This window comes from Passer domesticus, chromosome Z, assembly GCF_036417665.1.
Source record: "Passer domesticus isolate bPasDom1 chromosome Z, bPasDom1.hap1, whole genome shotgun sequence".
Lineage (NCBI taxonomy): Eukaryota > Metazoa > Chordata > Aves > Passeriformes > Passeridae > Passer > Passer domesticus.
This window is the reverse complement of record NC_087512.1, coordinates 62,300,379-62,325,518: the sequence shown is the minus strand read 5'-3', so window position 1 is coordinate 62,325,518 and position 25,140 is coordinate 62,300,379. Positions and strand designations below refer to the sequence as shown.

Genomic DNA, 25,140 nt, shown 5'->3' with positions numbered 1-25,140 from the left:
AATCACCTGTCTTTAAAACTATTGTCATTCCTTTGTACTTATCTTTCTGCTATGTAAAGGACTTAGCTCTTTTAGTACATATATCATATGCGTAAGTTCTTTTCTTTCTCTGAAAAACAGATGGTTGTCCTCTTCACAATTTGCACTCAATTTATTTGATGAAATAGTGGCCTGGCTCCACCCTTCCACTCTCAATAGCTGTGTGTCATAATGTAACATACACAAACATTTCTCATTTTTAGTAAATAAACACTAAGTCCTAAATAATTACCTTCACCCATGGTAATGCATCTGCTTCTCAGTGTTTCCAGAGAGATGAGAGTTCTGGTATTTTCTGAAAACCTCCCACACTGTGTACATAAATATTTAACCAGCAAAAAATGCAAGAGCCTCACTCACAGGCAACAAGATACCTGCAGAAAGTAAAATAGATGTGGATCAGGTTTCTTCTCACTGACTCCTGTGTCAGGCAATGTCTGTTTTGCCAGCAAACTGAAACTTACTATAAATGAAAAAAATACAGGTTTGTTATATATATCTGAAAGCACAAACACCCACAAAATGAGAAGGTTTTAATTAGAATAATTTATAAATCTCCACACTTGGTTTGGCTGCAAGAATGCAAAACATGATTCTCTTGCTACACTTCCAGGAGTAGTTGAATTGTTAGAGTTACAAGGGGTATACCATTTATACCATTTCAGCTCTAATTTCATACAAACTGAGTGATTAAATCAGTCCAGATGAAGTTGTTACTACATTAGAACAAAGCTTTCCCTGGTTTTTACAATGTTTTCAAGGAAGTGTATTTCCATTTCCCTTCTGTGCTAATTAAAGGTAAAGCAAGCCCACATTTTCATTACTTCCTATGTCATTATGCTGTTACTGGCCTCAGCTGAGACAGGCAGGTTATTTTGAACTGTAAGTCAACTATGCTGTTCTCTTGGAATAACTCCAGGCACAAAACTTCTGATATATTCCTGGACAAATATGAGCAAAAGAGTAGCAGAAACAGGGAGAAGCAAGTACCATTTAGCAATTGCAAAAAAACCCCACAGAATGAAATCAGCAGGTTGACGTGATCCAGCCTAGGCAGGTGAGTCCAAAGGCTCAGGATTTCTACCTCACTGCTATTGCTGTGTACCCCACCCCTATGACAAAAAGGACTAAACCCTGGAACTTGCCTTTACATTATAGTACAAAAGGAAGGCATCACTATAGTACAAAAGTTGGTATCACTAACTCAACAAGCAGTTTCGCTGTGAGTTTCCAGGAAGCAGATTCATTGTGAACCTTTGTACAAATAATCCACAGCTGATTTAATTTCTATGACTATTTGCTCTACTGTGCTAATTTGAATATTTTATCGCTTCACTGGGACGTGAAGAACACCTATAATGATGTGACCTATACAAAAGGTTTTTCTGAGAGAGTATTTTTTTTTTAATGAACTATTTTGTGATTTTTCTTTTCATGATAACAAAGGGGAGTTTTGCTTTCCTTTTTCTTTCCTCTTCCTTTCCACAGAAGGCAAAAAAAGGAATAAAGAATGGAAAATGAAAAAAAGAAGGAAAAAATCAACCATCTGAAAAAATTAGGGTTTTTTTATTTTAAATATTCACAATCTTATGAAAACTAAAAGCATATTTGACAGATTATGTTTCCAAATTATTTTTAGAGTAATAAATTATGTAAAAAATATTAGCACTACAACTATTGCTAAATGAAGAAACTGGCAAAGCAAGCAGGAAATAACAGACTCCCACTTGCATTTAAACAAGGTATTTTAGCTTTTTACTTAAATTTTAAATTTTCACTGTGATGTTTCTTGCTTTGTTTAATCTGTGAGGGTTGTGTAGTAGTCCCATTCTAGAACTAGAATGTGACTGTGCTAGCTATTAAATAAACACAATAAAACAGACTGGTAGTGCCACAGATATCTCAAAATCACTCCTTTCAATATGTTTCTTTTGGCTGGTATTCTTGCTAATTTTACTTTAAGAAAAATCTTTACCTCACAAGCCCTTACCTTTTTACTTAAAACACCCCTCAAAAGATCCTGTATTTTTTAAAGTTGCATTGTATGTCTTTTTCTTAAATTAGCATAATTGGGACTCACTACTCCACTCTTGTCTCGTATTTTTTATCCACGATAGTTCATCCATAATTATGTGAAGTTAAATTTCTGTGGCTCGGAGTTTCATGTTCTTCAGTATCTTCCCAAAGAGTTTGAATACCTTAAGAAACTTATAGCAGCTCCAGGGATAAATAATTTGCACTGGTATAGAATTGGGCTACATCTGAAATGTTGCATCTGCATCTTTGTCCTTTGAGGAAAATCAGATGCAAATCAAAGTCTGAGTTATGTACCTTTAGGCAGTTCTATAATGGGATAAATTACAACAAATACAAACATGCCTTGAACCTTGTTCTCTCTGAAACAGAAGCATGCTTAAACTCTTTGAAATTTCCCTTTAATAACTGTGACTTGCATCATTGTGCCTTAGTGGTATTTCTTCCCCAGCAGTTTGAGGCAATCCAGTCCAGAATAAAACTGAAAAAAAGAACAGGATTTTTATGGGGTTTTACCTGGAAACACAATAAGGAATTCCTGTTCAACATCACAATGCAGGAGCTTGCAGGAAATCTCCTGGATACAAATCATATTTTGCTGACAGTCTACAATAAACTTATATTTAAATTGAGGAAAAAAAACCACATAAAATGGAGGAGGTTAGGAAAACTATTTTTTCAAGTGCAATACTGCAGTTTAGATTAACACTTTGGTTGTGTATAGATTTGAGGGAAAGGTACACGAAAAGTTTTATTTTGTCTGAGGTTAAACTATTCTGATGTTCCATAGAAGCAAACCGGTTTTGCAATCACTGACTAATTGTGAATTACTTCTGTCTCCTAATTTTGGCAGGTAAGCTGCTGAGTGAAAGAGTAACAGCCAAGCAGTCTCCAAAAACTTCTAACCACAAGCCACCCTCAAAATTCTGGGAACAAGATGTTACAAGAGTGAATGGAATGTATAGTTTCCTCAGGTTTTTTATGACTGTTCCTACCCCACCTTCAATGTACACAATGAGCAAAACATGATTTACTACTATGCACTTATTATGTAATTCTTGTTTCTTCATAACAGTGGGACCCAAGTCAGGGCTATGCCACTCATAAAAAATATGACCTTGACTGAAATGATTCTGAAGATTCAGAGCATGACACTTACTCCTCATTGTAGATAGGGAATAAGATAGGTTTTATTGTTTTACTATTTCAACCTGGAAATTTTTTTATCAATAGATCCACTCACTGGTATGTATTTCAACGGCACAATGTATTTGTATATTTCAGTGTCTTTCAAAGGGGCACAGTTTGCTAAGGGCATGTTTATAATATTAATTTTCTTTAAAAGAAAAAGTGGCACAAGAAATGGCAGTAGATGTAAAGCTACTTCAAGGGATCAATTTCAGAATGCCAAATAAACTGGGAAATCCCAGATGGCTAAATTTAACCTGCATATTGCAGTACCACAGGTGGTTCATCTGCTGATTAAATTTTTGTTAATTAGTGTTGTCTCTTCTTTCTTTGAAGTTACAACCACTTAATTGTGCAGCAGGGTTCAGTCTCTTGTAGATCAGAGGACTGCTCATCCTGCTGCTTGGTTTCCCTAGAAGAGATGGCCCAGTTCCTTTCCTCCTAAGATCAGTTGTGACATGCCACTAACTCTCTTGTTTAGGTTTGGTTTTTTGTTGGGGAGGATGTTTGGACGTTTTCTCCATTATGGGCACTGACATTTCCACAGCCTTTATGCACAGTACAATTGTTTAAATTTACTTATGTTCCCTTTACCCAAATGACTCCTCTGTTATTATTTACACCCTCTGATTAGCATTGTACACTGCCTAGGACTGTAAAATATGCACTCTCACTTTTTCTTATCGCCTTAGAACATTACCCCGAATGTGCACTGAGTTTTACCTTCCACTGTAATTTACTATTTTTGTCACAACTTCATCATCAAACAGGACTGTTTTGCTCTACTGTAATTTTCTATTTTTGTCACAACTTCTTCATCAAACAGGTCTGTTTTGCTCTACTGGGATTTGGATGGAGATATGCGTAACAGACTTCCAACATTTTTTTCCAAGGAGGCTTCCTAGAAGGTCTACATTTTCCTCATCTAAATTACTTTAGCATACAGTTATAGAGGTTTATGTCTGAAAGGCTGTCTGTGACATTGAAAAGCTTCTGGAAGCGTTTCTCTGAACTTGAGTTCATTTAAACTGAATGGGATTTCTAATCTCCAAAATGATGTTACCTTGACATGATTTCTCATGTGCCTACTCTTCTTGTTTCTATGAGAGGATGGGCTATCTTTATTTCTCTGTGCAGGGGGCTGCTCATTAACATTTTGTGTCTTCTGGGTAGCCAAGCCATGTTTAACCATGAGACTCAGAATATCCCATTACACTTCTAAAAATTTATGGAACAGCAGAAAAGTATTTACTGCAACTAAGAGAACAGTAAGTATTAAAGCTGATTATAGAAGCAGATGTATGTTTGATTACACAATGGAATTCCTGCTGCCTGACAATTATTGCTAATTCAGTATTTCATGAGGCAATAACAAAATGCAGATCCATGTTAAAATACAAAGGTGTTGAATATTTCATGCAGTGTAAATAAAATGAGTCCTTATTGGAAGATTCCTCAAAAATATTTATGATTTGTTTTGCATCAGTATCAACAAATGCATATTGCCCTATCTTTCCCCTATTTACAGACTTGCAAAGAGGTTCAGAATGGAAACATGATCTGAATGGCAAATACAATAAAAATAAAACCTTTAACAGAGAATCCATAAGAGATATTATACAGTTTTGGATGTCCTATTGTGTCTAATGATTTTTTTTTGTTTAAGCATGAAACTAAAAAAGAAATTGTATGTCTAAATTTGAATCCCTCCAGCCCACAATATAGGATCACAGGGTTACACATAATCACAACCTAGCTGGACTCTAGAACTGTGCCGATCAGGTGCAAATGAATAGATAGTGAAGCTGTTCTCACTGAATTTGATATTTTATCTCTTGTGTATGTCAAAGGAAGAGATGAAGGTCTGAGGAGGTCCTTTACCTCAATATGCAGGAAAGATATTTTTCTGAATAATGTAACTGAGACACACATCCTGAAACAGAATTTGTAGAGGAATTGGTAAGTATATAGTAAAAACACTGCATTATCTTTGGAGTGTCTTCTTGGGAGTATTACTGTCTTCAATAGGCCTGCTGTAGGCCTCTTGGATCTGTATCTTCTATATTAATGTCTCTGTTGCCTGTAACCTGAGTACAGGTGCTGTGCTGCAGGTTCTGGGTGCCTAAAGAAATCAAGTAATGTGTTCCTCCTCAGTTTTTTAGGAAATGGATAAAAGCTACTGAAGATAAATGAAATCACAAGGGGCAAAAGATCAGAGAGGCAGATTCCAGTTGGCTCTGGATTGTTATCAGACGGTTCAAAATGGATGGCTGTCATGGCATGAAACAGGCAGAGCTCTGTTTTATGATTTATTGCCTGACCATACTGTCAGCAGCCCCCTCAGGATAATGCTATTTCATACCAATGCAACTTGTGAGCATCAATCTTCTCTTAAAGTCTATCTCATAGGCAGTCTGAAGATCATTTGTTAAGTGTGGTCTTTGGTTTCATGTAGGTAGAATCATAATTTCCTAAATTTCTCCACCTTAACTCTTCTTAAAGGCACCTTGGGTGGAATAAACACAGAGTTACAGCAGGTTGATAGCAGCCTCTGAAATAGATGTTAGGGCTGCTGCTCTCGCTCTCAAACTCCATGAAAATTCCTGACTCATTTTCCTATCATTTTGTGTAGGATGGATTACTTGGGGAAACACCATCTTCCCAACTGAGATGAGTCATCACTAGCCTTAAGAGAAATATTTGGCATGACCAAATCTGGCAGTTTATCACATGACCATTTTTCTTTTCTATTTTCATGGAACATTTCTCTTTCTCTCAATTACATTCTATGCATTGAATGCTGTAAACAAATATACTTATTTTTGTCACTTTTGAGACATTTAATCCTGTACAACAGTGGCTTTGCCACTTCTGAATAAATAATGGCAACTCAACAATAAACAATATGTAAACTGTGATATCTTCATGAATCAAATGACAGAGTAACAGTTAAAAACTTAACAATAAACAATTGTTAAGAGCTCCATCCAAATGCAAAACTGCATTTTTTAAGTGGCAGCATTTTGTACAATAAAGCATTCTACTGCAGATGGTGACTCAGCTGAGCTCCAGGAAGACAGTGAGTCAATCAGCACCTGTCCACCATTAAGAAGGAAAAGCAAATGCAAACAGCTTCTTCAATGACTAGCAGCACGTCATTGTACCTTCTTGCGATATCACTCTGAAGGTGGAAACATGGAAAGACAATAGAATTAGATTTTTTAAAAGCCCAAGAAACAAAAGAACAAAATCAGAAGTTAAAAAATACTATGATAAACATGGGGTAGTAATCTGATTATGGAAAAAACATATTAGAAAAAAGAGTCAACATGTAGGACTTTGCACTTCTAGCACACTGATTCCTACCCTTAGCTGTGCTCATCAATAGACAGGGGAAACAGTCCCAGAAAAAGAGTAAAAACAGAGATTCTGGCCAACACCTGAGCCAAGTGAAATAAGACTGCTAGTGTCATTCTGATATGGAATTTGGGTGGACTAGTGTAATCTGTACATCATATATCATAATTAAATAAACAAATCAACATACACCTGACAGAATGCCTACTGTATCATTGTCAACTGGTAGGCCCCTTCAATTATTCAGTTTACTGAAAACATCTAAAATACTTTTGTCAAATGATATATTAAATGTACAGAGGGAAATGAAATAACAAAGCATAAGAGAAAATTGCTCTCAGAGAGTCAAGGGGGCTGGGGACTCCCTGGGGGCCAGAAGTGTTCCCATGGGGGTCAGCAGGCAGGGCTTGGCAGCCCCTCCTACCCATCACCCCAGCCAGGAGCAAAGACCTGGGGTGGGCACTATAAGCAGCCCCAGCTGCATGTATTTGGCAGCTCTCTGGGGTTGGGAATGGCACAGACCATCAGCCCATAGGCTGGGTCCCACTTTCTCTCCCACTCCTCTGTAAGGGAGCAGGGCAGTGACTCAAGTGGGGAATGAGGGCTGAGGCCACTGCTGAGGGCAGATCCTGGGGCTGGGGTGTCCTTAGCACTCCTGGAGGCTCTCTTCTTAGGCTGCTGGAATAGGGACCTCATTGAATGTGATGAGCAGATTACTCTGAGCAGCACACATTTGAGTGTACAGAGAAAGATGTAAGTTATGCTGGAACGTGCATGTGTGCTATTTAACATTTGAGAAATTTGTGAGGATTTCCTCTAATAATTACCATCAGTCTGTTCCTCTTCCTCCTCATATAATTAATTGTTAGACATGGGCTTCAAGGGCAGACTGCATTTCATGCCTGCTCATGTGGGGCAGATGAGCCATACTGTGCATTGCAGCCAGTCAGCAGAAGGAGGATGAAAGTCTGCTCGGAGCCCTATCTGCCCATTGCAAACACTTCTGGTTCAGCAATAGGTATTTCTTCACTGGGCATCATGCTCCAGGCCAATCTGAGATGCTAGTGATGGTGTTGTGCTGTGCTGGCTTGGCAAGGAAATGCTTACAGAAAACCAATTCTAGCAGATATACTCTTATCTTGTGCAAATCACTCTCACTTTGTACTTCAGAGTTTAATCTGATTGTTTCAATCTCTTTCTAATTATGTAGGTTACCTAATTATGTAGCCCTGTTATGTAGGGCTAATTATTGCCCTTATATTAAGTCTCCCTTTTTTCATGAGTTTCTTTAAAAAAAAAAAGTTATTTACATGAAATACTAGGCATGTTTTATTCCTGGGTTATTTCTGCCATGGACCTACATGCAAAAGCTGCAGAGCTGATAGCCATGGGATCTCAGTGAAGTGAGGATTCTGCCTTGACTCTTCGCCATGTCTTCTCTCAAAAGTTTCACTGAGCAAAGATATATCCTAATATAATCACTTTTGAAATTATATCAGACGTTAAAATGTGAAAAGAATTACTCAGATTTTGTTTTCTTAATATTTAATCATGTGATCCAAAAATATTTATGGCAATTTATTAAAACTGGGGAATGTGGTCAGGGCAAGAGAGAAGAGCTACCACGGCTTGCTCATGTATTTTCCCTTCTGCAATCTGCTCAAACTTTTGCCAGCACATAGTTTCGCAATGACCTTTTTTTTTTTTTCCCTAATATTTCTCGACTTTGGGTGGCACCCAGATACAGCTGCTGCAGATGATTACTAGGGTTGTGGAAACACTGGTTGCTGGGTGGAGTTTCCTCCACAGGCTACAAAAGCTTTGAGAGCCCTCTGCTCCTTTGCTCCTAACTGTGCAGCCCTGCAAGGCAGTGTTCGTGAGGAGCAAGGTAGGATTTTGTAGTTCATTATTACTCTCTGTAGACCCAGCACTTTAGGAGTTGTGTGCTGAATTTGTCAAGTGATCTGGTGTAAACTTTCTGTGGGTTGGACTTGCTGTCAGGGGAAAAAGACGGGTGCAGGCAGGAGAAATTCTTTCCATTCTGGAACATTTTACACAAGGGCTTGGGCAATTATTGCTTTTGTTTAATGCAATTAAATAAGGGGAATAAAAAATAGTTAAAACTTCAAAAGCAAACTTATTTGGAGTAGACCATTTCATATGCTTTCTCTTTGCCTTTTTAATAGGCTTCTGTAGAAATGTGTAGTAAAACCAGAGTTCCTAGGAAACTACTATGCTGTGTATGATGTTGATACTTCAACTGATCAACTGATGTTGATACTTCAACATCAGTTTGCTGCACTATGACTGTAGAGGAGTCATTGTTCTGAAAGTGATGAAAATCAAATCTCAGAAATCAAATTAGAAATCAAATTTTAGAAATCAAGCTAATGTTTTAGAAACATAAGAGCAAAATCCTACTTTTCTGACTGAGAACTTGGCAAAGCCACATAAAAACTGTATCATCTGGGGTTCTTCCTGATAAATCTTTCTATAGACTTTTACAAGGATGAGACTGTTTTTCTCTCTGGTGTTTCCATATTCAGCAGACTTTCCACTGCAAAGTAAATTACTATATTAGATCTTTTGCCTGTTTTTCTGACTGGGTGACATGACTATAATTTACATCAAGATCCTGGTATTGAGCCTTTGAAAGTAACCAGGCATCTGACATGCTTCATTATATAATTAAATAAGTATAGATAAATGCTGTTATTTGACACAGACTGTAGTGTAAAAATCTAGTTTTATCTTTAAATAGTTTTATCTTTAAATATTTTTAATAAAGTATTTTCTCAAAATCTTAAAAATTTATGATTGGGCCTGTTGAAGGGTACATCTTCAGGGAATTAAGAGCCAGACAGAGAGCAATACTGTGATGATTTTTGTGAAACAACAGTTCGGGTTTTCAGTCTGGATGTCTGTGTAATTTTTCAAACCCATTGTGATGTTGATCATTCCAACAGTTACTTCAGTCCTTTTCCTATTATATCAAAGTAGCGTTTGGACTGAATGTATCCCTCTTGGATCTAGGTACTGTTTATATGATCTCTGCATTTTAGAGTGTTAGGACAAAGTATTGGGCAAGACCTTGTCTCTATCAGGGGGCTGGCTGTCTTCCTAGATTCCAGCCTTTTATTTTCCTTATCAGTTGTAGTTTCTTCCAAAACAGAAGAAGAGTTTTATATTAAGTTGGTTTTTTACCTTGCAAAGCTAATTCAAGCAGACTAAGATCTTCAGCTTCCCCCAAGGACTGTTGACTACTTTGACTTATATTAAAATTGCATTATTTCTATACTAGATGGAAATAGACGGATCTGCATGCCAGTGTCTTTATTTCAAAAGAAAAAAAAAATTACGGTTTTTAAGGCACAGACATTTTTTTCTTACTGTATTATTTAAGCCAGGAAAAACAAAGTTTTAGAGGATTAATAAACTAAATTTAGTGTAGTCTAGTAGCCTTCTTCTCCAGCCAGCCCCAAAGGCATGGAAACCTTTAGAGCTTGGTGTCAAGGGTGGGTGTGGGAATATGTAGAAGGAAGGGATGTGCTCTCCCTGAAAAGGGTTACTTTATCAGGCAAAACACACCTCAGATCTGCTGCTGGGAGACTGAATCTTGTTTCATAGTTTGGAGTGGTTCTCTGTGAATCAGTCAGCAGACATAGCAGGACATGCCAGCGTTGATGACTCAGTCTACCCAGTATGGAGACTTTTAAGTGTTTCCGTCCCACTGCATAAGGCCTTCATGTGTGCTGTTACAAAATGCAGCAGAATTTTGGGCACCATATGCTTCATCTGGCCCTGCTAACTTCTGTCAATAGAAGGGCACAGGAGTCACTCTGACAGCTTGAGAAAAGTGCAGGTTGCAATTGTGATGTGAGTATGCTTTTCTGATCCTGAATAAATAGCAGGTCATAAAAGTTGATCCATCAATCTGACTGAATATTTTGCTCATGGTTTATCAGTGAATCCCTACTCTAAATAACGTACAAATCAGATTTGAAATCAGTTTCAGCTTTTCTGGCAGCACTGGCAGAGCTAAATTCCTTCCTGAGAGAAGCAAACAAAGCAAGAGCTTTTTGGGAAAGAGGGCTCTTACCTTGGAGAGAGCTACAGGCAGGCTCTGTGATGTATTTGTCACTTTTTTGCCTGCTGAGTGCAGAAGCAAGCTTTACAGTGTTGTTGTGAGGGAAAGAAAGAGCTGGGCTGCAGCTGCACTCCTTGGTCCTCAACTTCTGTTGAGTCAAGGCTGGTCTCTGCCCTTCCTACAGGACAGAGGGTGTGTGTTAGCAGCATAATTAACGCATTTTTTCTATAATTGTATATATATGATCTGTACTCCAAGACTGCAGACAGAATTTTGTCTCTTAACACCAGTTTCAAAATCAGTCCTGTTTACTCAGCAACACTATCTATAGTTATTGCTTACACGTATGCTTTAAAAACGAGTCTTCCCTGGAACTTGCTGAGGAAGAGTGCTTTAAAAAAAAATCCTGTTTGAATAACTTTATTTGATAAACCGTTTATTTCTTCTTTCTATTTCTTCACTATTTCAGCTAACAAACAGAATATTCCCCTTACCAAAAAAGAAGTTATTAAACAACCTATTCATTATTTTTGAGTACTTAATGTTATATCACCTCTTATTTTTTCCTTTTTTGCATAATGACTTTTGGGAAACCTTTCTTTCTGAGTGGTGAAAAGCAAAACTTACTTTTATTTCCTCTTCTTAAATTGGTAATGATTTTTTATTATTATGTAGAATTTGTAGAAAATGTGTAAGAGAAAGCAATGTAGAACTATCCAGATTTACTCGTCTTCCTTAGAAAATGTCTAGTCAAAGAAATTACATGAAGGTATATTATCAAAGGAATTTGTTTTTTCCTAACATAATACACAAGAACTCCAACATCAGTAAATGATGAGACAAGACCCCTTGTTTACCAGTGAATTTCAGAATGATCAAACTAAATGGGCATAGATGATAAATTAACTAATTGGTTTCTAGTAACTTCCCTTTGTAAGTAATGCTAATGCTAATGTAAGCACATGCATAGTTCTTCTGCTGTTCTTATCTAAAACTTTTGAAAGTAGCTAAGAGTGTAGGGGTGAGCAAGCAGCTGTGGAGCATCACATCACTCATGAAACACCAAAGTTAACTGCCTCCAATAGCACAGGCCAGTTACCCTGTGGCAATTAACCACAACATGTTGTCATGCTAGAGAAGTGGTTTTGAGGGTGGAAAATCTTGAGTTGCTGAAAATGGTGAAAAATTGTTTGTAACTTGATGCATCTCTTCCCAGAAGCTCTATCAACATGGCTATGGTATCAGAATTTCTGAAGCAAGCATGGTTCATTGACAACCAGGAGCAGGAATGTATTGTAAGTATTATCAGCTTTTGAGAGCACCATGCTTATTTTCTTGTAGTCTTGTAAACAAGTGGTTTAAAGGCTTCTAAACACCTTTCATACATGCAAATTGAAGGAAAACAGTGGCAAAACTCTAGCAGATTAGAAATGAAACCTAATTTTATTGCGGTGTGTAATCTAATGTAAACGTATAACCTAGGAAGTTAGCTACAAGATGAAAAATTGCTCTTATTTGCACCTATCAGTCTAGTTATCAATTCCTTGGCAGAACTAGTTCATGTGAATTAAACGGTAACTCCCAGTGGCCAGTCACTGATTCCCTCAGGTCGGCTTCTTTAATGTAGTAATCTGAAGCTGAGTTTTGTGAATGTGTATGAACATGTCCGGATAAAGTATGTGAAAAAACCAGGGACTCTTTGGCTGAGGTATAGGAAGCCATGAATTGGAGCCCAGGAATGTAAAGGAGGAAGTAAAGTCACTAGTATTTATCCTAGCTTTCATATCATATGTCACGCTCATGGTGGAACAAGCCACAGCACATAATAAAAAACCTCAGACGATGAGTTATACATTAGATGAGTTATACATTAGAAGGAGGGTTATGGTTGTGAGGAGTCAGGAGTTACTGTGCTAGGATGATATGGAGAATCTTTGTGATAATGAGGTGAAGCTACTGAAATGGAAGCAAAGGTAAAGCAGTACCCTGTGAAATGACAGAAGTTCCCCAAAAAACTTACCATTTGAAAACAAAATTATATGGGGGAAATTTCAGCAAACAAAAGTTTTCTGCTCTTGTAGATTTTGTAATTTTGACTCCACAACATTTTGTGCATAAACCTTTGGCTCCACCATCCTATTCCCCTTCCATTCCCAGGGTCCTGAGACATTTTTGGCTATGGTGGTTACAGAGACTTTTATATTGCTGGCAGATAAGTTTGGCATGGAAACCAGTGTACAAAGGTCGGCCTGCAAGATTGAGAAACAGGCAGTGGGACAGTCACATTCCTTTGTTGACTTAGCACACAAGACGCAATGATCTCTTGAAAACTATGCTAGAGACTTAAGATGCAGAAATTTAAGTATCTCTATGCTAGAGATTTAAGTATGCAATCTGTCAGCTGTCTTACAACTCTTAGTGAGACAATTGTGTAGGGAGATGAACATTTAATTATCAGATGCTAGAAGTGTACAAAATTCAATACAAACTGTTGTATGTAAAGTATGTATTCATAAAACCTTGAACTTTTTTCAGGATATTTTATTTTAATGGCAAAGGATTAAAAAATTTGAAATACTAATTTTTATAACAAGAGAGACTATTGAGGATTGTGAATCACCTAGCTAAACTAGTGGTGTCTTGTAATAAGATATTTTTCTTGTTTCTGTTTTAAATTTTATTGTTTATTTTCCCTCCGCAGAAGAGCTCAAAAGGTATCCGTGGAGTGCAGTCATACCCAAATTTTGATCCATCAGCTGATGTTGCTGCTTTAGACAGAGCTATTACTGTAAAAGGTAAAAGGAGTAATTATTTAACTTTCTACACTGGGACTCTTCCTTAGAAAAGTTTGAGAATAGCACTGAATAATATATGGGAGCAAGAGGCAGTAGCAAGTGGGAGAGGTGCCTCTACTTTTAAAAGCTTGGCAATACATTCAATTATGCCACTTGATGAAGAATCTCAACTCTTTGACAGCCTGATGTATTATGGTTTCAGACCTTATGCTATATTGAAGTTCTTGAATATGTTGAAGGAAGGGTTGAAAAAATGTAATTTCTAGGGAAGGAAATAATATTGCAACATACCATACTAATAATTTTTGGCTTGATTTCCATAGCATTACTGCAAGAGGCAGTGATTATACTGATAATATATTGTATGCTTCTGTTGCATATCTCTCTTTTAATGAAAATCACATTTGGCACTTTGTCTGCGCTTCCAAAGGTTTTCCAGTTTGACTTACCGAGATTAAAGGAGAATGTCATCTATTTTTTTTTTTTTAGTGTGGGTTTCTGTTTGTTTGGAGTTTTTTAGGATTTTTTCAGGTTAGTGGAAGATCTACACTCAGAATATTCTAAGACTTTTTTTATGAAATTTCTGTGTCCTAGATGGATCTATTTATTTGGTTTCTTAGCTGTACAACTAATCTTGTGAGTTTGTAGACAATAACAACTTTTCCTTTGGTTAAATTTGAGCTTATAAAAAAATAAAAATATGAAATAAAGTAGATCATAATTAAAAAAACTGGCTTAATGATGTATATCTTTTGAATATATTGGAATTTTGTTTGTTTATTCATAGGTGTGGATGAAGCCACCATTATTGACATCTTGACAAAGAGAACAAATGCTCAGCGACAGCAGATCAAAGCTGCCTATCAGCAGGCTAAAGGAAAGGTAAAGTATGTTCAAACCAAGCTTAATTTTCACTCAGAATATCAAAGTTTCTCCTGGCTCAAATAGTATAGATGAGTAAAGATAGAATACCGAGTAGTATAGGAGAGTTGTAGAACCATAACACTCTTCCCCAAGGGCTATAGGGAGGGCTTCTAGTGATTTTACATTTTTTGGATAGGCAGCAGAATAAACCAGATTTAAATTTTTTTCACCCCACTTAAATTTAGGTCAAATTAGAATATAACCTTTATCTTCAGAACTTGTGGTTTTGTTTAGGATGATATTACATATGTTCACTTCAAACTTCATGCAGTAAATGATGAATTCAAATGTTACACAAATAAGCAACTCAGTCATAATTGTAAGAGTAATATGAAATTATCTTCTCTTGAAGAACGAGCAGCCTCTTTTGAGTCTTCTTCTGATGCTGTAAATGTTTCAATGTAGCTGAACTGCAATGTGTGAAAGCACTCCAGAATACTTACTGAAAAACCTTGCCTGACACTTTAATTAATGTAAAGTGTCAAATGTGACAAACCTGAAACTTGAAGTAGGGCTTCATAATTCTTTCTATTAGAGGTAGGAATGATGTACACTTAGATTGATCAGAGGTCAGACTAATTTTTGGACTGCAGCTGAAGAGCAACTACACTTCCACCATTCATTAACTTGGTGTGTTTCTTATTCTTCCTGAAACAGAGCCTAGAAGAGGCTTTGAAAAAAGCTCTGAAAAGCCATCTAGAAGATGTTGTTGTGGCTTTGCTGAAAACTCCAGCTCAATTTGATGCTGAAGAATTAAGAGCCTCTATGAAGGTAAGGCAAAATCTTCAGAGAAAAATTTTCCTAAAGAACATCTGTACTTATCAAGGCCTGTAAGTAACACTGGACATAGATTTCAAGGCTTGTGCATTATCTTTATTTTAACTTTGTTTTGATAAATAAATTTTTATTGGCAACTCAGTTTATGAGAACAAGACCCAGTAATCCCTGCTGAATTTCAGAGTTGAAGGAGATTCTTTTGAGAGAATGAACTCTTTCTTGCCTTCTGAAAATTGGTTGCTAATGGGAGCCATAGCACATACATTAATGTTTACATAGGAGAAAGAAAAAAAAAAAAAGGAAGGAGGTATTTTTTCTTCATAGATTTTACATTTGTATCTTTTATGTGTACTGTTTGATCCTTCTAGCATTTCTTTTTGGCACCAGTGTATTTAATGTGAGAAAAATTGAATTCCAAAAGAGCTGAAATTACATAATAGGGAAGCACAACTTTTTAAATTTTTATTTCTCTTTCCATGTGGTGTCTTCAAAGCCAAACCAATGATTTTCATCTTATTTCTGTTAAGAATTTTAAGTTTGTTCTATTGAATAACATCTCTAAAACTTCAATCACTTTTGTCAGGGGCTTGGAACTGATGAAGATACCTTAATTGAGATTCTGGCCTCAAGAACCAACCAAGAGATCAGAGAAGCCAGCAGATACTACAAGGAAGGTAATTCAGAGCAAGAAAGAAGTATTAAGAAGTAAGAAAGAAGTTATACCGTTGTATAACCGTAGAGCAGACACATTAGATTCACAACATCTCTTAGTATGAGGAGGTGAGAACAAAATAGGAGGCAAATGAAGCTTCACAAAAATTTGACAGGGTTGCTGTGAGAGAGATCACGGTGACTTTTGCTGACCTGTTGATCCCAATAGTGAAGGAAAAGGTACATCACTACTGCTGGGATTGTGGATGTCTCATGGAATGAGACACATTGAGATGTTTTCTTGGATGAGTGCAAAGACAAGCTACTTTTCTTCCCCTGTAACTAAACCTTGGCTGATATTTTAAGAAAAAGCATAGGCTTGGGAAAAAAAAATCTTACTGAGTTAGCAACACAGATGTGTTAGCCCTAGGAACACCAGTGAACTGCAAGGGGAAGTTACTTGAAGATATTACTGCAGTGTAATATGGTGTCTCTTATTTGTTGAGTTTACTGTATTGTCTGATTAAATTCTGTTTTCTTTGATGATGAGGTAACTTAGCCAAGACATTTCTTTTTAGATGCCTATATTAAAAGCTTGATTTTTTGGGACAGTTTTGTGTTTGAGTTCTATACTGATAAGAACAGCCAGAAGTAAGAAGGAAAAAGAAAAAGGCTCAAAACAAGGTTGGTGTATTTTACAAGCAGAAACCCAAGATAATGCTACCCACAAGACCTTGGAGAAGGACATTTTTCAGCACATTTTAGTTTTAATCTCCAATTTCAAGCACATCTCAGGATTTAAAGTATATGTTACAAATAAACTCCTTTACTTGAAGCCAAATGAAAAGAAAACCATATTTCTAGTGGGCATTTTAAAGTGGGAAATTAAGAAAATACTGAAAAAGATCCTAGAGTCATTTGACTGGACCTTTAAAGATGATGTAGTCAACTTAGTTGATAACTTCAAAACAAACTATTTGATTGCAGTGCTGAAGAGAGATCTGACACAAGACATCATCTCTGACACATCTGGAGACTTTCAAAAGGCTTTGGTTGCTCTAGCCAAGGTATGCTATGCTTAAGCATTTGGAGTGACAATATCTATAATCAAAAATCAATGTTCTCAAGACTACTTTAGAGACAAATGCAATAAATAAAGATTTATGAAATATTTATTTCTTTGCATTGCCTTTTAAAACTTTCAAATCCTAGACCATTAGAAACTGTTCTTAAACAAAATATAATGAGATTTTATCTAAAACACCTTTTAAAAACTTTATTGTAAAACAATATTTCTTTTTAATCAATTATGCTTTTAAATTTTTTTTGTGCTATCTTTAAGCACTAGAAAAAGGAACAGTTATAATGTCATGTCAATTGACTAGTAAAAGAATAAATGTTTAAAATTAGAGAAATAAACTTTTTTTCTTTCCTGTTAATGAATGTTTCTAGTAGTTAGATAATGGGATAAGGGCAGGGAATTAACAAGTGGACAAAGTGTTTCGCAAATTTGCATTGAAAAATAGTTAAGTTCAAACACTGGACCTTCCAGATTAAAATACCCTTTTAAAGTTAATAAATATTTGATTTTTGAGTGTACATATATGAACCTTGTACTTGCACACAGGATGATTTTTTGATACATCCATGTGCATGGTTTGGACTTCCAGTTACAAATTTCAAATGAACTTGAAAGGAGTCTATTGAATGATCATGAGGGAGCAGATCACAGGTTTGAAGCCTGTAGTTTCATGTCAAGAAACAAATACTTCCTATGAATTTTTAGGTAGGAATTAAGAAATAAGTCACTGATGGCTGTCGAAGTATGTTCTCTGATTACAAATACAACAGTTTTATTCACAGGATGATTCACATAACTGCACCTATTTCCAGTTATGTATTGTGTTATGTTTGAGAGTGGTGCTGCAGAACTCTCAAATGTTGAGCTTTAATGAACTGAATGATTGTGAATACCAGTGAAATTTCATTTATCTCTTTATGTAGGCTGACCGATGTGAAAACCCTCATGTGAATGATGAACTTGCTGACAATGATGCCAGGGTAAGATCATAATTGGCATTTTGCAGAGCTGCTTCTTCTGACTTACTTGAGATTCTTCTGTTTGTCTGAATCCTGTGCATTGCAGACCTAACAGAGATTTCAATGTCATACAGCAATCATTTCCGAGGAGGTAGTATTTCACAAAGTTCATGTAAGTTAATTATATGAAGGAAATTAGATCTTCACCCTAATATCTAGCTTCAGAAACATTTCTGCAGGGCCTCGTCTAGTTCATGAAACGCATGAAGACCATCTGAAGTACAAGTCAACAAGGGGAGGAATCAGACCCAGTCTTGCTTCTGTTTATAAAAGAGTTCTTGAATTAAGGAAAAAGGATGTGCTTATCTATATTCAGAATCAGCTACCATACCCTGACCATTGTGAACTCTGCAGTATGTTAGATATTGGCATTGCTTTTTAGTGATGAACCTTTCAAGATTATTGATAAACTTTACAGTCATTTTCTCAATAATTCTAAAGTAAGCATCTTATCTTTTTATTTCTTCCAGCATTAGTGGGACTACATTTGCTTTGATAAAACTTAGCAGTCCTTGCTGAGTTTTCACCAACAAAATGCTAGATCACAGTTACAATTTAAGTTTACATGACTTCAAATTGATTTTTTTAAAAAAACTCAGCAAAGAAAAAGCCATTGAGAAATAGTGCTTTAATTCCTGTTACATAAGGAGTTTAGTTCTGTCATCAGCCCTGGATGACAAAGTTCAAAAGTTCAGTACTGTTTATTTTTATGCAGAGTGTTAAATCTTCATGCTGTGTGGAGATCTTTTATTATTACTCTTAGAGAGGTTTGAGGAGGTGAGGAAAATGGAGGAGACTGATTTGGTTTTTACTTTCCTGGAAGTAAAAGTCACTCCTGGAAAGATGAGGAAGTACTTAGTGCATAGGTTTCTCCTGCATATTGCACCAGTTAGTTGCAAAAATAATTTAGTCAGTCTTATGAAATCCTACCAGTCCTGAGGCTTTCATGCAGACTGCTATCATGACAAATGAAAAATAACTTCATTCAAGAATGTAGTGTACCCAGAAAAGCTAGATGATGATGATGATAAAATGTCTGAAAATATGTTTTCTAGCTGCATTGTGTTCCCTAGGTACTATTAAGACATAAATGAAGTACGATTTGACAGAGCTGGAGTTAGTCTGAGGTAGTGTTTTGATCTGGATCGTGTTAAGGGATAGTGTTCATTACTAACAAGCAATGGCCCTCAAAATACAGTATTCCTGTTTGAATTTTGCTATTCTGATATTGACCTTGTATCCTTCTTTTCTTTATGACAGGCCTTGTATGAAGCAGGAGAGAAAAGGAAAGGAACAGATACTGGTGTGTTTGTAACTATTCTTACTACAAGAAGCCACCCCCATCTTCGAAGGGGTAAGTTGAACAAAGCCTCATGCTTCTCTGGGGTGATTTTTGAACATCGTCTGGTCATGAATTCAGAGAAGATATAGATCATCAAGACATTGCTCTAGTTGGAAATATGCCTGCTGACTAAGGGTGTGGTTGGCAGCCTAGCTGTTCTTTCAGTAGTAGAGATGAGCAATATATTTTAGGCTACTGACAAAACTGGACTCTCAGCTGGGTTGTGATCACAATGCCAAGCAATGAGAGCTCCCCAAAGTGGTTTTGCTTCTTAGCCAGTTTGCCCTAGACAGGGGGTTGTCACTCTGTGTCGCAGGCTCTGTGATCAGTTGGCCACCTCTACTCCAACCATTGGGAAGCAAACTCTTCCGTCCTACCTAAGTCCCATTCTGTATGCTGACTCCATCTGCAGTAACTGATGTGCAGTAACACTGCTCTTTACTCTATGCTGTCTGAAGAAAGTGAGAAAGATGGCCCACAAAAAGTCCTCTGCTGCAGCAGTGAGGACAGAATACATCAGAGAGAGTGCAGGGAGAATACTGTTCTTTCCCATTGTTTAGTCTTTCAGAAGTACACCAAATACAGCAAGCACGACATGAACAAGGTACTGGATTTGGAGCTGAAAGGTGATATTGAGAATTGCCTCACTGCCCTTGGTAAGTGGTTTTGCATATTGAAACCTACTGTATGTTCTGACTAACTTAACCTTTTATTTCTGCCATAATTGCTCAGATCAGAAACTGTTCTGTACTTACCCTGCTTCATTGAGAAGCTTGCTAAATAAAAACTTAGAAAGTCTAATCTAGTTGTGGCAATTTAACTGACACACCTAAAATCAGTTAAGTTGATGAATGAGTAGAAATACCTCTCCTAATATTTGGAAAAGTCTTCTAAGGGGAACAGATGAGTTGCCAACATAGGAAGACCTTTATAAGAAACCAATATGCCAAAAAAAGCTGTCAAAACAGGTATAGTTTGTATCAAAAATCCAATAGTTTTAAACCCATCTTCAGCCAAAACCACTCTTCTCTGAGTTTCATGTTGCAAGAATACTTACAATATCGGTTATTAAAAACAAAAAAATTCCTTCAGTGGTTTTGTTCAAGAAAATGTTCATATAATGTTAGTGACTGTTGTTCATGAACAGTAAGGTAATGAAGGGACTCCCTCTCCCCAATGGATCAGGGATGTAATTGGAAATCAGGCACTCCTCCTATTCTTAGCTTTTATATCACATTCAAACACACTTTGGATAAAAGAGCAATTTTCATCAGATTACTCTTAATATCAAAATTGAACTGTAACTTGGTTTACAGAATATCAAATTATAACCTCCAGCTCTGCTATGGAAGGCATTAATGTTTTTACATTTTTCTTCTTGGAAATTGCAACACCTTCATTAATTTTAGGGCAGTAAACTAGGAAGAAATGTGTTGTTTTTATGGTAATTATTCTCCCCTGACTGAATTGCTTTCTGAACAAATAGAGGAATGATTCTTCTTGTCCTCATACATTATGAAGAAAGGCAGCAAAGAAGTACATAAATAGGGTATGTGGGTAGGAAAAATGAAAGGGTTTTGAAAGCATTTTATTATACTTTTATTACATGGATAGCAGAAGTGACCTTGTCTCATTGCTTCATTACAGTAAAGTGTGCCACAAGCAAGCCAGCTTTCTTTGCAGAAAAACTCCATTTGGCGATGAAGGTAATCTAAATAAAGATCCCTCTTTGTAAACATGAGGTGCTTTATAAGCTGAAAATAAAGTTAGCTAGAGGTCTCTAGGCCCTCTGTGTGCTAGAAGACTGCAGAGGGAAATTGAAAGTATTTCTCTCACTCCTTTTATTCCTTCCTTTGAAACCTGAGACTTTCTGTTGGAGGAGTTGTCTGTTTGCTGTAATATGCTCAGGAGGGCATCTGTCCATCTGCACATATCTTTTACAGGAACAGGAAGCAGACTGGAACCCTTCTTATGAAACAATTATAGTAAAAAGTCAAAAGGAGAGCAATTACAGATCTTAGTAGGAACCTTGTGGAAGGTTAATCTATAATGAGATTTCCATGATCCTTCTGGCAGGTTTGGAACCCATGTTAGTGGTGCAGCTGGTGATCATGGAACTGTCTAGTATGCAGATATTGTCATAACTCCTGTGACTTAGTTAGGAGCAGTATGGGAAAAATTGAGTGAAACATTATGAAAATGCAGATTACTGCACTATTAAAAGAGTAATTTAAAAAGGCAGTAAAAGTCTAGGCTGTCTCTAATGTCAAGCAAGCACAGTGAAGAAGATGTCTGTTTTTAGGAAACAGCTGGAAGAAATGTTTAAAAATATTAAAAAACCCTAAAAACAACAGGGTGGAGGTAGTCTGTCAGAAGTGATTGTGCTCATAGGGCGGATATGAGACCTCCCTGTTGCAAGACATACTAAAGGAAAAGGAAAGGGGTATGTTCATCTATAAAGTCTGATGGATTAACATACAGAACTTGACCAAAGGTATTTCAGTGACAAGAGTAGCATAATTCTTTTTCTCCTCCTTTTTCTCCCCCTTTCTTCTTTTTTTCTTTTAACAGGGTGCTGGGACCCGGCACAAAGACCTCATCAGAATCATGGTTTCACGCCATGAAGTGGACATGAACGAGATCAAAGGCTATTACAAGAGTCTGTATGGCATCTCCCTCCGCCAGGCCATTATGGTAGGTTTTCTCCCAAGTGACACATGAAACACAAAGCAACCAGGTGATTTTTGACATCCAGTAAAGATCTGTTAACTTTTCTGCTCCTCAGTCACCAGTTCATCTTGCATAGCTCATTGTAGATGAGTACCTTATGTTTCCAATGGCGCACAGGCTAGGAGAACTAATTCCTTTCCAGGTCCAAGTTGTTGAAAGAGCTATAGAAATAGTAGTTGTCTCAGGATATCCCCTTAACAGTCAAATCCAAGAGCTGAAAGGAGAGTACAATATCCCCAAATTGTTGTACTTAAGCAGTGCCTTGGCAGGAGAGTTGAGATGATTGCCATGACAACTCTAAAGGAGGTATTTGATACAACTGGATATTGGCTTTTAATGTTTGGGGTACTCCAGCAAGTGAATTTTTAATTTTATTAACATGTATTTGGCCTGTTTTCCCTATGACCTAAGTAAATGAGTTAAGCTAACAAAAATATTTTGTTAAAAGGGACTGACCACCCAATGTTCTTTCCAGAAAATTCAAGTGGTGAGGAACTTGAAGAAAGCTGAACTGGCAAAGCATCTTTGTGGAGAGTAGTAGATATTACAAAAAAAAAAGTTTTGATTGGAATAGAAACATACTCCCTGCATTCATGAAAATTCCCTTTGGATTTTTATTGATGTCTGCTACTTTTTCAGTTAGGTCACTTTTAATCTTCCCTTAAGCATGTGTGTTACCTGTAATTTGTTATGTAATTACACCGCCTCATCATGCTGCAAAGTGGTGATTGCATCCAAATGTCTTGACGTATAGCTTGGCTACACTAAACAATTCGTATACCTCTGAAAACAAGATTAAAATTAGAGAAAACAAGAAGTGCATGTAGCAATTACACTGTGTACTTAATGCATATTATCCATTTTTACCAAGCTGAATAAGCAATCCCATGGTAAGCAGAGTATCAGTATACTGTTAGCCTTTGTTTGAGATGCTCCTAGACACAATATGTATACACAGTGTTTTAATATTAATGAACATTAGACACCACTGATCAAGAAAGACAGTTTCACTTTATTTAGAGTAAAACCTTAAGCTCCTGGGTAGGTAAAACTCTTCTGTGCTTCTCTTTGTCACTTATGCCACTAGACCTCCCAACATTTTTACTAGCCTTGTCTTCCTGAGCTCCACTCTGGAAATGCATGCATTTATTTCTAGATCATACAGATAACTTCAGTGATGGTGCTTGGTTCCAGCTCAGTCTGTGGCCAACTTGTGTTTTATCAAGGGATTAATTTATGTAGATGGAGGACTGATACTTGATCAATGTATATTGAATGTTAATTAAAAATTATTTTACTTGAGACCATTATTCTAACATTTTTTGGGTTTTTATGCTTAAATTTACAGGATGAACTCAAAGGGGATTATGAAACCATCATGGTGGCTTTATGTGGAAGTGATAACTAAGTTTCATGTTCCTGAAATGCACACAAGCCCAGTTGCTGAAAATCTTTATATTTGCATGTCTATATTAAACACAGTCTTTACACACAGAGTTTTCTGTGGAATGGCACTTAGTGTATACATGTTATGTTAAAAACCTGTAACCCAGAATATTTTTTTCAATACCCTTGCTCTGGACAGCTTCATTACTTCTGGTTGCTATTATTTATCCTAAATGAAAGAATGCCTCCAAGTTTCTAGTCATGTGATTAATTATGAAAATGGTAAAGTTTTCATCTATGCTAAGCAAATAAACTTTTAAAAATAAAATTCAGCCATGTGTAACTTTGTATATCCTTTGTTGCTATTCTGCATTTAATTTCAAGTTGTGTAAGTGCAGTGTATGTGAGGGGGCAAATCAGTAGCATCGAAATCAAAAAATAATGTAGTAATATCAAGTATAGCTCTGATCTACGTAAGATTTCTTTTTGGCAGAGTGCAATGGGGTTTCAGCAGAAACATGTCCTTTGTGAAAGTCCAGCTTCACTATTCAACTTCCAAATGGGAATGAGGGAGCACATAGAATTTTCATTTAGAATAAAGGAGAAGATAAAGTTAAACATGTTAGTAGTATGAGAACAGGTGTTATCTGATTACAGGGGCATTGCCAGATCATGCAACAGAAGAAATGTTTACTCTGCTTTGCTGCATTCAAAGAACTTCTCCTAATTTTAAGGTTTTTCACTATTTATTAAAGTATTGTATGTATGCATCTTAGTCAGAGGTAGTTGCATTTTGATTGTATTCTATTTTTGTCTACTTCTAAAATGCAAATGCTGATTGTTTTGAAGAGGACGGATTGGTTTGTGTAGTGGTGTATCAAGGAGAAGTCACAGCCTTACTGCAGGCGAGCTCAATCCTCCTATGCATTCACTTTTGTCTGAGAGGCACAAGTTTATGTACAGTTAGGAGACTACTTCCTTAAAAGTTTAAAAAACCAAACTTTTTAGAAAATTCCATTCATATGGCTATTTCACAATTGTTTTGTATGTTGTGATCTATTTATTGCCATGGAAATTTGCAGCCCTTTACTGTAGTCTGGAAACTTTTGTACTGCAAAAAATGGGACTGAGGTTAATGCTTGTGAAACAGAGCACCATCTATTTCACTGCCAGAAGTCCCTGTGATGGTCTGAGTGGAAGTGAGAGGTGTTTCTAAACAAAAAACAAAATAAACCAAGATTTTTAGTTATGCTGACATAAATGGAAAGGTAATTTCCTTGCATTAAGAAGGACAGTCCTTGTCTTAAAGAGCTATGCTGTATGGTAAAGGGGAGAGACAGAGAATTAAATGGACCAGCACAAATAATCTTCATTTTCAATGCAAATTAATAACAGCATCAGCAGTGAAATGTAAGTAAAATGTAAGACTACATACGCTAGCTCTAGTCAGATTGTTATTAAGATAAAATGGATTACCACAGAAGACTAGTAATCAAAGGTGGTTTTGATTTTTTTGTTCCTATCTTTTTGCATCAAAGGAGAAAATGTCACATAAAATGACTGCAAATGAGTTTTAATAAGTCCCTAAGGACTCTGTTCAGTAGCATGCTTCTCTCTGTGCTGGTCTTCAGGCATGGGAAGGTTTGTACCAGATTTGTACCAAGGGAGTATATTTACAGTTTTTCTCCTGTTTTCCCAACCAGTATTAGATACTAAGGAAAGATAAGAAA

General features: G+C 36.6%; 1 protein-coding gene and 1 long non-coding RNA gene across 5 annotated transcripts; both read left to right on the top strand.

Annotated features, from left to right (window-relative positions):
* The first annotated feature begins 884 nt into the window (after positions 1-884).
* LOC135291398 (uncharacterized) lies at positions 885-4,397 on the top strand. The gene is made up of 3 exons (XR_010354202.1): positions 885-1,096; positions 1,528-1,781; positions 2,927-4,397. It is a non-coding gene; the product is annotated as an uncharacterized LOC135291398 (long non-coding RNA).
* Positions 4,398-7,107: 2,710 nt separating this feature from the next.
* On the top strand, positions 7,108-23,742 carry ANXA1 (annexin A1). 4 transcript variants are annotated; one of them, XM_064404591.1, is made up of 14 exons: positions 7,108-7,371; positions 8,360-8,506; positions 11,925-12,000; positions 13,407-13,500; positions 14,288-14,382; positions 15,082-15,195; positions 15,785-15,875; positions 16,840-16,919; positions 17,857-17,913; positions 19,213-19,306; positions 19,855-19,950; positions 20,942-21,000; positions 21,866-21,988; positions 23,373-23,742. In XM_064404591.1, exons 3-14 carry the CDS (start codon positions 11,935-11,937, stop codon positions 23,430-23,432), a joined length of 1,029 nt encoding a protein of 342 aa, XP_064260661.1. In that variant the 5' UTR covers positions 7,108-7,371; positions 8,360-8,506; positions 11,925-11,934; the 3' UTR covers positions 23,433-23,742. The 4 variants fall into 4 exon arrangements, with proteins under 4 accessions (XP_064260661.1, XP_064260662.1, XP_064260660.1 ...); XM_064404589.1 differs by having other exon boundaries at positions 7,109-7,371; positions 11,922-12,000; XM_064404592.1 differs by lacking the exon at positions 8,360-8,506.
* The last annotated feature ends 1,398 nt before the right edge of the window (positions 23,743-25,140 follow it).

Bases quoted from the DNA above. Each gene is read 5' to 3' on its own strand.
- ANXA1 (XM_064404592.1), top strand. From the start codon at position 11,935: ATGGCTATGGTATCAGAATTTCTGAAGCAAGCATGGTTCATTGACAAC. The intron at 14,383-15,081 runs GTAAAGTATGTT...TTCCTGAAACAG, and splicing joins ATCAGCAGGCTAAAGGAAAG to AGCCTAGAAGAGGCTTTGAA. The intron at 21,001-21,865 runs GTAATCTAAATA...TTCTTTTAACAG, and splicing joins AACTCCATTTGGCGATGAAG to GGTGCTGGGACCCGGCACAA.